The 16808-nt window shown below is 44.9% G+C and overlaps 1 protein-coding gene across 2 annotated transcripts in view; it reads left to right on the top strand.

The window, feature by feature from the left end:
• Positions 1-16808, top strand: part of GNA13 (G protein subunit alpha 13) — a 106940-nt gene that overhangs the window by 35016 nt on the left and 55116 nt on the right. For both annotated transcript variants that reach the window (XM_068264029.1, XM_068264030.1), the window contains exon 2: positions 4588-4814. In XM_068264029.1, the coding sequence (XP_068120130.1) occupies positions 4588-4814 (227 nt within the window). The remainder of the gene's footprint in view (positions 1-4587; positions 4815-16808) is intronic.

Here is a 16808-nt window from a genome sequence, read left to right as displayed (position 1 = left end):
AGCGCTAGAGTAATTGCAAACTTTTAGATTTCTCAGAGCATTTCTAGACGTGTGTGTGTGTGTGTTTTTCGTTTTGGTGTAGCATTTTTATTTTTTGTTACAGTACAGCTGGGCACTGAACAGCTTCTGTAACAAACGCTTGAAAAATCTCTCTTCTAGCACTTTTCAGAGTGATTTTCCACTTTCCTATACTTTACTTTGTGGCTGAATCGCCGCAGAAATTCTGCAGGACCTGCGTTTGGGCGAAAATCACATTTCTCTGGTGTGATCCATCCCAGATACATTAGCCAAGCACTTTTCAAAACGCTAGCGGTATTAAAAGTGCTCAGAAGCGCTCTTGGTCTGCACCAGCCCTAAGTGTCATTTTAAAGAGAATGTGTATTGTTAAAATCACACAAAAGTAAACATACCAGTGCGTTAGGGGACATCTCCTATTACCCTCTGTCACAATTTCGCCGCTCCACGCCGCATTAAAAGTGGTTAACCACTTCAGCACCACAGGGTTTTTTGCTTAAAAACCAGAGCAATTTTCACATTTCAGCTCTCCTCCCATTCATTCACCAATAACTTTATTGCTACTCCTCAGATGTAAATGATCTATATCTTGTTTTTTTTTGCCACAAATTATGCTTTGTGAAGGTGATATTTGCTTTTAGTAATTATGTTATTATCTCTGCATTTTAAAGGGAAAAATGAGAAAAAAAGAAATACATTATTTCTCCATTTCCATCCACTATAGTTTTCAAATAAACAATGTTACCATAGGTAAAACCCACACATTGTATTTGCTAATTTGTCCTGGTTATCTCAACATTTAAATAATGTTCCTAGTACAATGTATGGCGATAATATATTAGTTTCTGGTTTGTGTTTTTTGTTTTCTCATTGTACTCTATTAGTAATTAAAAGCCCTTATCTTCACCATTAACAGTAATACACTCTCATGGCATACATATTTTTTAAAAGCTAAGTCCCCTAGGGTAACTATGTATTCTCTTTTTAATGCTGTCACTTTTGTGTTTTTTTACAAGTATTTATTCAGGGGTATAGAGTACATGAAAATAACAGTTTTATTGCTTTTCATTCAGTTTTCCGGTAAAAAAAAAATCACATGACTTATCCCTCAGTTGTCAAACACAAAATCTATTCTCTCACTTGTCACGGTTAAAAATGATACCCTATATACATAATCAGATAGCTTATTGGGCATACAGCACACTGTTTACCACAAGTACGGCTATCTACTCCCCTGAGCTTCAGATGAAGTTTTGTGGGGAGTAGATAAGCGTAGCAAGGGAGGTGAAAACAAACAAAATGGCCCCCAAAACAGGAAGTAGGTTGATGTACAGTATGTCCACACATAGAAAATACATCCATACACAAGCAGGCTGTATACACCCTTCCTTTTGAATCTCAAGAGATCATTTGTGTGTTTCTTTCCCCCTGCATCTCTCATGCACTGAAGTTTCAGGCTGCTCTTTTCTTCCTGCAAACAGCTTTGCCCTTGTCTGTAATTCTTCAGTATGTGAAAGCCCAGCCAGCTCAGAGGACGATTTATCCAGCTTGTAAAAGATGAGAAGCTGCTCTAATCCTAAATAACACACAAGCAGTGTGCATAGAGGGGCCTGGAAGGGGGAGTTCATAGCAGAACCGCAACACTGAAGAACTTGGCAGCCTTCCAGACACAGGCCGACAAGTCTGACAGGGGAAAGATACATTGATTTATTACAGAGACTGTGATAGTACAAAGTGCTGCAGTAAGCCAGAGCATATTAGAATAGCTTTTGGAACTTGTAGGATGATAAAAAACAGGATGCAATTTTTGTTACGGAGTCTCTTTAAATTAACAAGGCCCTGTAGCTACCGGTAGTTGCCTGATAAGTGCCAGTTAGCACTGAGTAATGCTTTTAAAGTGCTTGTCAGTGTTTATTTCCTCCATCACTTCAGTGGTATGCCCAAAATACTTGGTCACGCTGGAAGTGGAAAGCCAGTGTAGCACAAACTTTTATACTAGGTATACTCCATGCAATTTCCTGTCAGATTAATGGGTAATCTGACTGAAAGTTATATTGTGTCCAAATAGCTCTTGATTGATTTTCAGATCCTTACTAAATCGATCCCGTGTTCAATTATGAGTGGATCATACAAATTGGAAATGCCAGTGCAACCCATCAATCTGGCGGGTACTTGCACCGTGTACCTAGCATTAGAATGAGGGATGACACACCCAGGGCTGTGGAGTCGGTACAAAAATACTCCGACACCTTCGTTTACGAAACCACGACTCAGACTCCTCGACTCCGACTCCTTAGTCTAATACTTAACAGAGCTGTGGATTTTGTACAAAAATCATCCGACTCTGACTCCTCAGTTTATGAAATCAACGACTCCAACTCCGGGTGCCCAAAATTGCCCCGACTCCTCAACTCCGACTCCAACTCAACAGCCCTGGACACACCTGCTGACTTGAATGAAAATCGCTGCAAAATTTAGAAAAATCACAGCAAGTACAACCGTGTTCTTGACATGATTTTCATTCGTCAATGGAAATGCGTTTCTCAACACGTTGTATTTTGCTCAGCAGCGTGTTTCAGGCCTGAGTGGGGTCAGGTTAGGAAGTCTGTCTGGGTTGTGTCTGTACTCTTTGTGGTGACGACCTCACTTCCTGTGGTGTCACCTGGAACTGGAAGTGTGAGGCTGCATGTAAAAGTCGGGGGGGGGGGGGGGGGGGGAGTAATTTATTGCAAAAGCTTGAACATGTTTAAAGTGGATCCGAGATGAACTTTTACTCATTGCATAATTGTGTTCCTTACATATAGTTTATAGAGCATTCCTCAAGCCAAATACTTGTTTTGTTTTAATACACTAATTTCCTATAAACTGAACAAGCCACACCCACAGCTTCTCCAGAGTGCCTTGGCGCTTGCAAGGGATTGTGGGATTTCAGTCTGGGCAGGTGAAAAAGGTGTTACTAGCTATAGATTTCAGAGGCAGAGTTTTCACAATCTGAGAGCTGCAGTGCAGATACAGATCAGTTGCCTGTGTAATGGAGGAGATAAGAGTGGAGTTTTCACAGAATATGCAGATTAGCATGCCTAGATACAGATAAGCTTGCCTGTGTGTGTAATTGTGTAATAGTGACAAGCAGAAAACATGTCTGCTCCCATTGTATCACAGGAAAAATTATTAATATACTGTTGAAGCTGTTTGAAGATAGTTTTGCTGTGTAAATTATCTAAACTTTAGATAAGATATATAGACAAGTCACTTGTTATATTTAGTTTTTCATCTCGGATCCGCTTTAATTTCGACATTACCACAAGACATCTGAGTCCCCCTATTTCTTTTAGTCACACTGTCATTTTCACAGAACTGCATCAACTACACAACGGAGGTGGAAAAACTGAGGACAAGGAAATGTCCTGTCAGAAAACCCGAGATCTTATCTGCACATCTCGGTGTCATATTCCCCTGTGTTTCACAATACACGTTTAATGGAAAGAAGCAAGACCTTAAACTCAAATTTACTCATTCCTTATACTGCTCATCCTCTGGTCAACACTTCTCAAGGCAATCCTCATAAAGATAATTTATCACGAGGGGTCAGTGTCATACCATTGTGTTTTGTGTATTAGGAAGTGTATACTCATCAGTCCCAAATGCCTACAGTTTACAATTTGAATGTGATGGCAAATACAAAGGTGAAGACTCTTAAGTGGTTGTTTGTGCTTTTAAATTGTAACTTTCGGGCATAAAATCAAAAATCCATTCTTTATTTTTATCTGGTAAACAAGTAATAAGGATGCTAATCAAGCAATCCAGAAGTTAAAATCTCTATTACTTTTCTTGTTTATAAATGATTCCCCAGTTTACTTGACTTATTTGGTACATTGCCACAAAAAGGAAGTTGCAGGGCATGCTGGGTTGTCCTTTTTTTGCTTCTGTACATCCGTTAAGTCTGAGGGGAAATAAGGAAGCAAAAAAAGACAACCCAGCATGCCCTGCAACTTCGTGCGGCAACGTACCAAATAAGAGTCAGGTAAACTGGGGAATGATCATTTATAAACATGAAAATTAATAGATGTAAACTTTTAGATTGCCTGATTAGCATCCCTATTTTTACCAGATAAAAATAATTGATTTTTGATCTTAGGCCTGTTTTACACTTTAACAGGCCTGCTTTAATGCTAAAGTGTTACTAAAAGTAAAACTGAAGCGAGGAAAAAGGTCAGATACCTCTTGTCCCCTCGTCCCAGTGCTGTCAGCCCCTGTTGCATGTACAGTACTCCACTAATCTGTCGAATATACTTTCAGCGACCCTCGGAAGTCTTGGGGAGCACTTGTGCGCCTGAGTGCTCCCGGAGGTGAGCTACTGAAAGTACAGGATTTCTGGCCACAGGTAATTGAGGCTACCTGATCCAGCTAGGGCCCCCCTGGATCAGGTAGTGTGGGTTGGTGTTTTTTCTTTCTTACTACTTCTAAGGTACACTTTGACACGCGCTGTACCATCTGTCCATCGTTTTGCTATACTGAGATGCGCTGTACCATTTATAATCCCTTCCACTGACGTGTTTGTTGTCCTTACAGGTATCAGGGTGCTAGTGGATGCTCGGGAGAAGCTGCACATTCCCTGGGGAGACCCGGCCAATCAGAAGCATGGTGAAGTGATGATGTCATTCGATACGCGCTCGGCCATGGTGGCTCAGGGCATGGTAGACACTCATGTCTTCCTCATGCATTTGTCATCTATAAAGGCATTATGGTTAGATAGCGGCATTCAGCATGCATACGACCGACGCAGAGAATTTCAGCTGGTAAGTGAGGTTTTATTTCATTTCTATTCACACTTTTTTTTTTTTTATTACTTTGTAATAGATATGTACCTTTGCCCTATTTCTTTGTGCTGTTTTGTGAGAACAGCTGAAGTGATGACAACAGATCTGTGCATTAGAGCAGTGAGTACCAGCTCAAGTAACGTCTACCACTTGCTGCACAATATAAAGCTAGGTACAGATGTTACTTATTATTCAGCTAATTTCAGCCAGAATCTTTCAGCAGAATCTTGGCTCACACATAAAAGTGTCCAATCCTGACAGTTGCCATCAGTTTTCTATGTGTTTCTATGGATGTGTTCACACGTAAATCTGTGCACTTCCGTTCCAGTCCTGTCAGTTTTGTAAGTGTTTTTATGGGTGTGTTCACATATAAAATGTGTACACTTCCAGTCAGGTAAAAGTCATACAGTACTGACAAAGTGGGCTGGAAATGCACAGATTTATATGTGTGAACCCAGCCTTAGTCATGCCTTTTAGGATCAGCTGAACTGCAGGTACTATTATGAGTAATAGTGGAGAGGCAGGGGCAGCATGTGCTTTCTATTGAGTGGATGTACTGTCCCATGAGGAGGGGTAGGAGAAGCAGGAGGCTGCATGTACAGTCCAGTGGATAGGGAAAGAGGAAGTGACAGAATGTACTGCCCTATGAGGGAGAAAGATGCCGAAGGCTGCATGTATTGTCCTGTGGGAAGGAGGACCTGGGAGACTAAGCACTGTCCTATGGTGAGGGTAGGAGGAGCTAGGATGCTGCATGTATTGTCCTGTGGGGAGGAGACTGTAAGCACTGTCCTATCCTATGGTGAGGGTAGGAGGAGCCAGAAGGCTGCATGTATTGTCCTGTGGGGAGGAGACTGTAAGCACTGTCCTATGCTGAGGGTAGGAGGCTGCATGAATTGTCCTGTGGGGAGGAGACTGTAAGCACTGTCCTGTGGGGAGGGTAGGAGGAGCCAGAAGGCTGCATGTATTGTCCTGTGGGGAGGAGACTGTAAGCACTGTCCTGTGGGGAGGGTGGGAGGAGCCAGAAGGCTGCATGTATTGTCCTGTGGGGAGGAGACTGTAAGCACTGTCCTATGGTGAGGGTAGGAGGAGCCAGAAGGCTGCATGTATTGTCCTGTGGGGAGGAGACTGTAAGCACTGTCCTATGGTGAGGGTAGGAGGAGCCGGAAGGCTGCATGTATTGTCCTGTGGGGAGGAGACTGTAAGCACTGTCCTATGGTGAGGGTAGGAGGAGCCAGAAGGCTGCAGGTATTGTCCTGTGGAAAGAGGAAGTGACAGGATGTACTACCCTATGAGGGAGAAAGATGCAGAAGGCTGTATGCATTGTCCTGTGGGGAGGAGGACCCGGGAGGCTGTAAGCACTGGCCTATGGTGAGGGTAGGAGGAGCCAGGAGGCTGCATGTATTGTCCTGTGGGGAGGAGACTGTAAGCACTGTCCTATGGTGAGGGTAGGAGGAGCCAGAAGGCTGCATGTATTGTCCTGTGGGGCGGAGACTGTAAGCACTGTCCGTATGGTGAGGGTAGGAGGAGCCAGGAGGCTGCATGTATTGTCCTGTGGGGAGGGTAGGAGGAGCCAGGAGGCTGCATGCACTGTTATGAGAAGCAGTAGGCTACATACTGTAGATTCTCTGTATGGAAAGGAAACCGGAGGTTGCAGTTATGGCTTAAAAATACATGAGGCTGCTATGTTATACTTTATGCTTTCAGCCCTTTGTAGTCTGTGTCCCTCTGGTCAGCCAGACAGTAGTTAGCTGTTCACTCCATAATGGTCCACGAAGCGGCTGGGTCGGTTTCCTCTGCGCAGGTGTGCACATTCATGGTTGGGCTCCCATCGCCAGGAGCGTGCTGCGCCGACCACTCCCAGCATGCGCAGAAGAAGCTGGCCAGGCTGTGGACACATTACAGTGAACAGCTGACTGCTGGCTCGCTGTGCCAAGGCCCTCGTGAGGAAACTTTTTTTTTTTTTTTTTTTTCCCCCCCCTCGCATAGGAGAGGCAGGGGGCTCCATCCAGCACTCTAGGACAAAGTAGCTGGAGGAAAAATCGATTGCAGCTATTTTTTTTGTCTTCAGGCATCCCTAAATCCACACATCCAACAGTTTGTGGCCCATTGTGGATCAGGTGACAATTCGGTGAATGACGTTGTCCTGACACATCCCTAGTCTTGAGGCTAGCGAAGTGTTCTGTTGCTGTGGAGGGGAGCGGAGGGATGTCAACGGAGCGGCTTCAATCAGTGGGTCTGGGTTTGAAAATAGCATTGTGATCGGCCATGCTCAGGCATTGGGGGTTGTTAGAGGAACTTCAGCCTAAACAAATATACTTTCATTAAGTTACATTACTTATGTTATTTAAAAATTGGTAATATAATCTCTTACCCACCCTGTTTTAAAAACAGGCAAATGTTTGATTTCATGATGGGAGCCATCTTTTTGGTTGTAATGAGTTGACAGGTAGTATGATACACAGTTCCAACTGTCCTGTGTCCTGATCACCCCTCCCAGTTGCTAAGCGACGTAAATAACATAGCGAATCGCATCATGCTCTGCACAGCATCAGGGAAAAAAGCCTGTGCTTTTTTTCGTTGATGGGTGGAGCTTAGATAAAAATACAGCATAAAATGATGCTTTGGTAAGAAAAACAAAGTTCTGATGCTGTGAAACTGTTAAAGAAACACCAAGCCTTTTCAGTGCTGCGGAGTAGATTTTTAGTCCGGAGGTTCACTTTAAGCATCCGACAGGACAGATCCTTAATGAGACCATGTCACAGGGTGAAGTTGGCACACCATCAATAGTCTTGGGGTGCTTGGTAAAGTGGCATAGGCAGTGCCACAAATAGATAAAGTTCGCAGATATTACCAGCACACCGCAGGTTACAATACGCACTTTATTGTGCCAGTTTCCACAGGTTACTCCAACAATTGTTTCGGGGCCGCGCAGGGTCCCCCTTTATCAAGGCATGTGGTTACCAGGAGGGATTGGACATGTTTGAAATTTCAGCCTAACTTTATCAAGAATTGTATGGTGTATGTGATGGATTGTCAGTTACTTGATGTACAGTTCCAATCATTTTTTTTGAGCTTTCAATTATTTTATTCATGATTGGGGAAAATTGAACATAGGTGTGTGGTACATTGGTCAGATTTTTGAATTGTTACTATCAGTCAGAATAATTGATTGCTATTCTTGAATTGAACAGATATTAAAAAAAATTGTATGGTGTGTGGCCACCTTTATGCTGGGTACACACTATCAGATTTTCTGGCAGGTTTGCTGTCAGATCGATTATTTCCAACCTGTCCGATCTGATTTCTGACCATTTTCTGTTCACTCAATAGGAAATCGATCGGAAAATGCCCAGAAATCGTTCAAAAATCACATCGGAAATGTTGGAAATAGTCGATCTGACAGTAAATCTGCCAGAAAATCTCAGTGTATATCTAGCATATAAGACTTGAGGCCAAAACAATTGCAAACCCTTTCACCTTTATTTTAAAACCAAGTACTCTTGAAAGCCGAAATAACCCTACATTCAGAGGGACACCTTGGTCCAAACTTTTCTCCATTCCCTCTGCCCAAAGGCTGCTTCCTCACATTAAGGCTACTTGCACACCAAGACGTTGCGTTTTAGGGGACGTTATGGTCACATAACGTGCCCCTAACGCAACGCATGGTGGTGTTGAAGTTGTACGTCAAATTGAGCTGCGTTATGCGGCTCTCAAAGCAGCCGCTCCAGGTTAGGCTTCTTGCACACTGCAAGCGATTCCGATTCAGATTCCGCTTTTTAATCAGTTTTTACCTCCGATTTAGATTCAGATTTGCAGTGTGCAAGGAGCAAACTGCAAATCTGAATCGGAAGTAAAAACAGATTAAAAAGCGGAATCTGAATCTGAATTGCTTGCAGTGTGCAAGAGGCCTTAGTGATATGAAGTCCGGATCTTTTTAAGGTTTTGGATCATTTGAATCGGATCATTGAAAAGATCCAGATCTTTGAACCGAATCATTTGAATCATTTTACTAGGGAAGCAGACTGGGTGAAATGACTAGCAGGACAGGACTTTCCCTGCACTGTATATTCTGTATGTTCCTGTTTCTTCCAGACATCCACTGTGAACCGAATCTTTCATTGTGGTGATCCGGATGATTCGACTCACAAAACAGATCCGGATCAAATGAACGATTCATTCATGATCCGGACAACACTACAGTCCTACCATGAGTCTCTGCAGTGCAGTGAATATTAATTAGCCATGTGGCTGGCTGCAGAGGAGGGGAGACCTCCTCCTCCTCCAACATTACTGAGCATGTGCAAACAGTCTAACGCTGCTTAGCCCAGTATAGCGTACAGCATGCAGCACTTTGTTTAAACGTGCTGCGTTACTATGTAACGCAACGTGTGCACTGTGAACAGCACATTGATTTTACAGTGCTGTGAGTTGGGCTGCGTTACTGGCTGCTGTAACGTGGGACTTTAACGTCCCACTGTGAAACCAGCCTAAGGTTTGCAGTGGCGGCTTCACCCCGGTTATTAGGTAAAGGTGACAAGCAACTCTTACAATTTCCATTCAGATGTGCTTATTTTTGTTTTTGAAGCTGTTGGGGAAATTAAGGCCTCTTTCCCAGTGGGACGTTGCGTTTGATGCGCTGTTAAAGTTGCACAACGTACCCCTAACGCAGCGCATGTAGGTTATAAAATTGGACATTATTTTGCACTGCGTTGTCTCTTGGTGCACCGATTTCATCGCATACGCATGGAACGATAACGGTGCATGCGTTACATTAAAAAAAAAATTACTGAGCATGTGCAACACACAACGCAGCAAATGTATTGCTAAACGCACAGCATGCAGCACTTTCTAAATATTGCTACACATTACACACAACACAACCTGTGCACTGTGATTGTCGCACAGACTTTGTATTGCTGTGCATTAGTCTGCGTTATCATTTTTTATAACGTGCGACTTTAACGTCCCGCTGTGAAAGAGGCCTAAAGCATGTTAAGCCAGGGTTGTGGAGATTCCCTTTGCTTCCCATGTCTTCAGAAACTTCTTCCATTTCCTGCTTTCTCCGGAAACTTTTTGGCTGAAATTCTGTCAGGGCACCCCTGAGATGTCACACAGGGTGGGCTGAAGTCAGTTGTTATCCTTTTATAGATGTTAAATTGTGGCTGCTTCTGCAGTGACCATTCCATGCTTAAGCTTTGCCCAATCACTAATCATTGAAGTCAGAGCATGTAACAAAGAAACCAAGAGACTTCTTCACCATCGCCTTACTGCAATGGCTGGATTTCTGACAAGGCCACAGAGTCCATTGCATGGGGCTCCAGGAAGCAAGGGGCGGCCTGGCACACTCATGCAGACAAGCTGCCAAACATGTAAAAATTGCAGCGGTTTAGCAAGGGGTTAAAGGACAACTGAAGTAAGTTATACGGAGGCTGCCATATTTATTTCCTTTTTAGCAATACCAGTTGCCTGGCAGTCTTGCTGATCCTCTGCCTCTAATACTTTTATCCACAGACCCTGAACAAGCATGCAGCAGATCAGGTGGTTCTGACATTGTCAGATCTGACAAGATTAGCTGCATGCTTGTTTCAGGTGTGTGATTCAGACACTACTACAGCCAAATAGATCAGCAGTACAACCAGGCAACAGGTATTGTTTAACAGGAAATGAATATGGCAGCTTCCATATACCTCTCACTACCGTTGTCCTCTAAAGAGACATTGAAGCGAACTATTTTTGCCAATTTTAATGGATGACCGTGTAATAAGAGACGCGCTCAAAAGTCCAGTTCCACACTCAATAGAGTCAATAAGCTTCAGATATCTGAGATAGCAGAGCACACAGTTCATATACAGGTGAGGTGGCATTAAAATACCACCCCCCTATGTGGGTTGACTCACCAGATGATGCGGCCTAGCTGGGCCCGTCTGCACGTCGGGGTATTGGCCACCCCTCAGCCTCTCTGGCAAACCTCCTCCACACCGTGTCCTCAATTAGATATAGCCTCCAAAGAAAGCGTAACAGACGCTTCACATAGCGTAAAAGGGGTTATCCCAAATTTATTGTAAAAAAAGATTAAAAGTAAGCCATGTACAGAGGCACTAACGCGGTTAGGGACTGAAGAGTGGGCGACTGTAGGCCTTATGCGGCGGTAAATTTGCATCCAACTCTTTGGTATATAGAGTACACAAAAATCCCGCCGCTAGGGCAAGCAAAGTGTGATGTGCGCCAACCAAACACCGCGTCCAGTGACGTCAGGTGCCACGCTGCTCTGTATCTCCGCCCTACACGTTTCATTGCTATGGGGACTCATCGGGGGGCTACGGAGCCATGAGCAGCGTGTATTTATAGCGACGAGCGCCGAAGTAGCCCAACTCCTAAGCCACTCCCGCTCCGATTACATAGTACAGTAAATGTCATTACGATCTACCAAATTAAAACCATGACACATAAACATTGAATTTATCACTAGGAAAGCGCTCCACCGGTCACTTGGTGTTTAAATCCAGGCTCCTAGGCCATATAGGCCTTCATTATATTGTTTTTCTTATTGTGTGCGCTTTTGTCCCTTTTTGTTTTCGTTTATTTTTGCCAATTTTACCTTATGATTCGCTTCAGTGCACTTATCACAAGTAATCCGCTGTGTCCCCGCCGCTAAACGAGGGATGCAGAGCCCCCAAATCCCCGAGGGCAATCTGGCAGGCATTTCCTGGAAGGGGCAGAGCTTTCAGCTTCAGCTCTGCCCCTTGTGACATCAATCGCGGCGCATCGCCACCTCTCCCCGCCCCTTTCACTCTTCCTTCACAGGGAGAGGCGGTGATCCGCGTGGCGATTGACGTCAGGAGGGGCAGAGCTACAGCTGGAAGCTCTGCCCCTCAGCGCAGCAAAATCCACAACCAAGTTGGTCGTAGATATTTGCAGAGAGGTTTGGGGGCTCTGCAGCCCTCTAGCGGTGGGGACACGGCGGATTACTTGTGATAAGAGCACTGAAGCGAATCATAAGGTAAAATTGGCAAAAAATAGTTTGCTTCAGTGTCTCTTTAAGGGGCAGCTTATTGTCTGTGACCTGAGCTGTCACTCATCACCACCGTCTGCTCTTCGAATCAAGGAAGTATGCAGTGTGTGCGCTATGTAATTTGAAAATGGCAACACCAAGGTCACCATTAATGATGCAATTTTACTGCGTGATTAACTTACCGTTCCATTAATTGTGATTGAGAGGAAACTATCGGAAAGCATTGATTAGGTCCATAAATGGAATAAAAACGTTAACCTTCCCAATCATTACAGATGGAATCTATCCATAAACAGATTGATAAATTGATCGTTTGTAGTCAATTGGCACCATCAATACTGTGCAATCCAATCAATCACAAAGTTGATTGTTCAGTAAAAAGGCATTGATTACTGGAACCCATAAGTGTGTATGTAGTAGGCGGTTTACTGTCAGTCAAGGGGTGGCTGGTGATAGTTGCTTTGGGCTGTAAAAAGAACATATCCGCCACTGCTGGCGGCATCTGACTCTGTATTTACCTCTTAAGAGCCCACATGGTCAGTGAGATGCTCATAATTCTGTCTTGCATGGAAATAGTATGCAGATTGGAAGCAAGCCAATCCAAATATTTACTAAGAATTCACAGAGAATTTTCCAGCAAAAATAACAGAGAAAAATATTTATTTGCAAAGTCTGGTAAAGGCCTGTTAAGTTTTTAAAGTTTAACACCTTGTAGTTGGAAAAGAGCATTGTGGTTTATTTTAAAGGCAGTGGAGGAAATCAAGATTTTTCATTTACAGCTCCTCTCCAGGCGAAGATTGAAAGACCCAATCTCTTCAATGGCTATCGCCATAGTGATCAGGACTCTGTGGAAAGTTCGGGGCTGAGCGCAATATGGGTGTTGCTAGGCTACAGAAGGATGCATTCTGTTGCTATGGAGGGGAGCAGTGTAGTTGACCAAGATAATCTGGCTCTCTGGCTCTTAACAGCAGATTTGGGGCCTGCAGATTCCTGGCAGAAACTGCTCGACTGTCCACCTCTCCCAAGTTCTGTATAGCTTTGTGTTTTATAATTTAAACTTTAGTGTTAATCTTTGTGTGTCTAATGAGGCTTCTGCTGCTAAAACTTCTGTCATAAAATGCAGGGCTGTGGAGTCGGTACAAAAATCTTCCAACTCCGACTCCTCATTTTCTGAAACCCCGACTCCGGGTACCCAAAATTGCTCAGACTCCGACTCCTCGACTCCGACTCCTTAGTTTAATACTGAACAGGGCTGTGGATTTTGTACAAAACTCATGCGACTCCGACTCCTCAGTTTCTGAAACCACGACTCCGGGTGGCCAAAATTGCCCCGACTCCACAGCCCTGATAAAATGTTTGTTACATGATTAGAAGCTCTTGACTTGGGAGTAAGCTTCTGGATCTTGCGCTACTGCCATTATAGGCTGGATTGCAACTTTCTGCTAATTAACCTCCCTGGTGGTTAATTTTTTTTTTTCAAATGGGCAAAAATCCTTTTTTTTTTGGTTGTTGTTGTTTTTTTTTGTTTCATGTAAAGCTACCAGAGTGGTAGCTACATGAAACACCACTAGAGGGCGCATGTGTCCCTCTAGTGCGATCGTCGCCGGCACTAATAGCAAACAGGGGAGCGCGTATATAACGCGTTCCCCGGTTTGGCTTCTCCTGTCGCCATAGCGACGATCGGAATGACGTCATGGACGTCAGCTGACGTCAGGCGCACCCGATCCAGCCAATAGCGCTGCCCGGAACTCATTGGTCCGGGCAGCGCAGGGCTCTGGCGGGGGGGCTCTTTCGCCGCTGCGTGCGGGCGATCGCGATCAAGCTGTGCACGCGGCTAGCAAAGTGCTGGCTGCGCGCACAGCACTTTGAATGGGGCGAATCGCCCCAATAGAGCCGGAGAAATCCTCCTGCGCGGCATAGCCCGAGCTCAGCTCGGGCTTACCGCCAGGGAGGTTAAACTACAACGGACCAGAATGAATCCCTCTATCTAATGTGACCACTTCCGGCACCAGACTGTCATTGCTGTAATGTGCAGCGTCTGATTTCCTCACCAGGTACTTTAGATACTTCAGAGGTCTTCAAATATTAAAGCATTTGGAGTTGTAATAACATAACTACAGATAGTTGGTTTTGTAGTAAACTTTGCCATCCTGTTTCTACTTAAACTACTTTCTTAATATGGAGTAGGGCCACTTGTGCAGTCAAAACTGCAGGCAAGACCTCAGGTGTCCTGTGGCAAGAGGACACAAGACAACTTTGTTCCATTGTTAAAGGATATTTATTTGTGGTAGAAATTATTGCAGCACTGTGTGTAGGTACAATGAGCACATACCAGCTATTCCTCTTGCCCCCCTCCGTCTGCCGCCGTTCTCATTGTATTCATCCCGGTGTGCGGCGACTTTCCTGAACTTTGACCCGGACATACTGCGCCCTGTGTGCGCGGTATGTCCTTCCCTCTTCATTTCTGGCTGGCGCATAGTGCAAGGCTCAGAAGCACACTGACTCCTCTGTGCTGCGTGTGCGCTCCATTACACCGTGCTAATCATGTGACGCTCGGTGTAATGGAGCGCACACGCAGCACAGAGGAGTCAGTGTGCTTCTGAGTCTCGCACTATGCGCCAGCCAGAAATGAAGAGGGAAGGACATACCGCGCACACAGGGCGCAGTATGTCCGGGTCAAAGTTCAGGAAAGTCGCCGCACACCGGGATGAATACAATGAGAACGGCGGCAGACGGAGTGGGGCAAGAGGAATAGCTGGTATGTGCTCATAACTACCTACACCTGTGGTATCCTTTAAATAAGTTGTTGCCTTTCACAGATCAGACTTTTTCCAGCACATCCCAGACTGATATGAGGGGAATTTTGAAGCCCTCCCCCCCCCCCCCCCCTCTCAAATTTTATTCATCGAACCAGGCCACCTTTTTCCATGGTCCGATGCTCGTGTGCCCATTGTAGATCTTGTAATTGAGGAAACATCCATATCAGTTAAAGTTCCCTTTAATGTTCACAGAGCAGCCTTCTACAGGTACCTCCAGCCACAACATGAATTTCATATTCCATTCACTGCAGTCATGAGATGCATCCTCAACTTTTCCTTACTTGGAAATTTTAAGTTTCATGCCGCCCTGGGCTGATTTCAGTGCTGTATACACACATAAAGGCCAAATAACTGATGGCAAGGTTTTACATTTCAATTAATTGCCAAAAGTATATCCCTGAATTAAGACCATTAAGACCATTTGAAAGTAGTGGGGAGGGGGGGGGGGGATGTCACCATCTTGGCAGAATGAGATTTAAGCCATGTGCATACATTAGACTATTCTGATGAGACGGGACAGTCTTGGGCAAGAATATTGCCTATACAGGGGTCTGCTGAGGTCGTGTAATTGCCCAGCATGCCGGATCTTGAAGTGACAATTGGTGACTGAGTCCATCATTCACCTTACTCTGCCCGCAGATGCCTCTCTATTCCAGTTCGCTTTTTCTGCATAGAAACAGAACGCATGTCTTGTCTGTTGCTTAGTAACACATCTGTACAGCAGTGGGATTGGCATTCTAACCCACTGGATAAAGTTTGATCCTAGTGAGTGATAGAGGGGGAATTGCCGCGTCTGTACACATCTTCATTCAAAATTATCACCTCCATCAGGTTCACTTGTTCCTCAAAAGATTCTTATTGGCCCCTATTCAGTTAACTTTTTTCTTTGGAGTTTTCTCACCAAATATGATTTACACCTTATCAATAAAATACTTTAAGGCTCAAAGACACCTGCAACTTTCCGTCTAATTATTGTCCAAACCTGGTCTGTTCGGCATGTGTACACGTGTCAAACGACTAGCAGGGGGACTGATAACAGGCGTTTTTCTTGTTCCATTCAGCTGACACAGTTTGAACGACTCGTACTTGTTTAGAACAGGGCTGTGGAGTCAATACAAAAATCATCAGACTCAGATTATGAAGCCTTCGACTCTAGGTACCCAAAATTTTTTGACTCTTCGACTCATACTCCCTAGTCTAATTTTTACAAAGGCTATGGATTTGGTTAAAAAAAAAAAATCATCCGACTCCTCAATTTATTGAAACCGACTCCAGGTACCCAAAATTGCTCTGACTCCTCGACTCTACAGCCCTGTTTTGAATGCGGTCATTCTGGTGTGCAGTATGCAAATGAGTTGGTTGGTGCATGGAAGTAAAAGTTGTGCAGTCTCTTAATTGGTCTGGTTTGTCATGCACTTTTGTTGGATGTGTGCACAAGCCTTAAAGCAATCCTAAACTAACAGTGGCTGTAATTTAGTTGACGCAGTTACTACTCCTGCTCTAGGAAGGCTGCGCACAGTTGCTGATCCTCCTCCTGCTCTAGGAAGGCTGCGCACAGTTGCTGATCCTCCTCCTGCTCTAGGAAGGCTGCGCAGAGTTGCTGATCCTCCTCCTGCTCTAGGAAGGCTGCGCAGAGTTGCTGATCCTCCTCCTGCTCTAGGAAGGCTGCGCACAGTTGCTGATCCTCCTCCTGCTCTAGGAAGGCTGCGCAGAGTTGCTGATCCTCCTCCTGCTCTAGGAAGGCTGCGCAGAGTTGCTGATCCTCCTCCTGCTCTAGGAAGGCTGCGCACAGTTGCTGATCCTCCTCCTGCTCTAGGAAGGCTGCGCACAGTTGCTGATCCTCCTCCTGCTCTAGGAAGGCTGCGCACAGTTGCTGATCCTCCTCCTGCTCTAGGAAGGCTGCGCACAGTTGCTGATCCTCCTCCTGCTCTAGGAAGGCTGCGCACAGTTGCTGATCCTCCTCCTGCTCTAGGAAGGCTGCGCACAGTTGCTGATCCTCCTCCTGCTCTAGGAAGGCTGCGCACAGTTGCTGATCCTCCTCCTGCTCTAGGAAGGCTGCGCACAGTTGCTGATCCTCCTCCTGCTCTAGGAAGGCTGCGCACAGTTGCTGATCCTCCTCCTGCTCTAGGAAGGCTGCGCACA

This window comes from Hyperolius riggenbachi, chromosome 12, assembly GCF_040937935.1.
Source record: "Hyperolius riggenbachi isolate aHypRig1 chromosome 12, aHypRig1.pri, whole genome shotgun sequence".
Lineage (NCBI taxonomy): Eukaryota > Metazoa > Chordata > Amphibia > Anura > Hyperoliidae > Hyperolius > Hyperolius riggenbachi.
The sequence above is the reverse complement of the archived record's forward strand: the minus strand, read 5'-3'. Positions and strand labels throughout refer to the sequence as shown.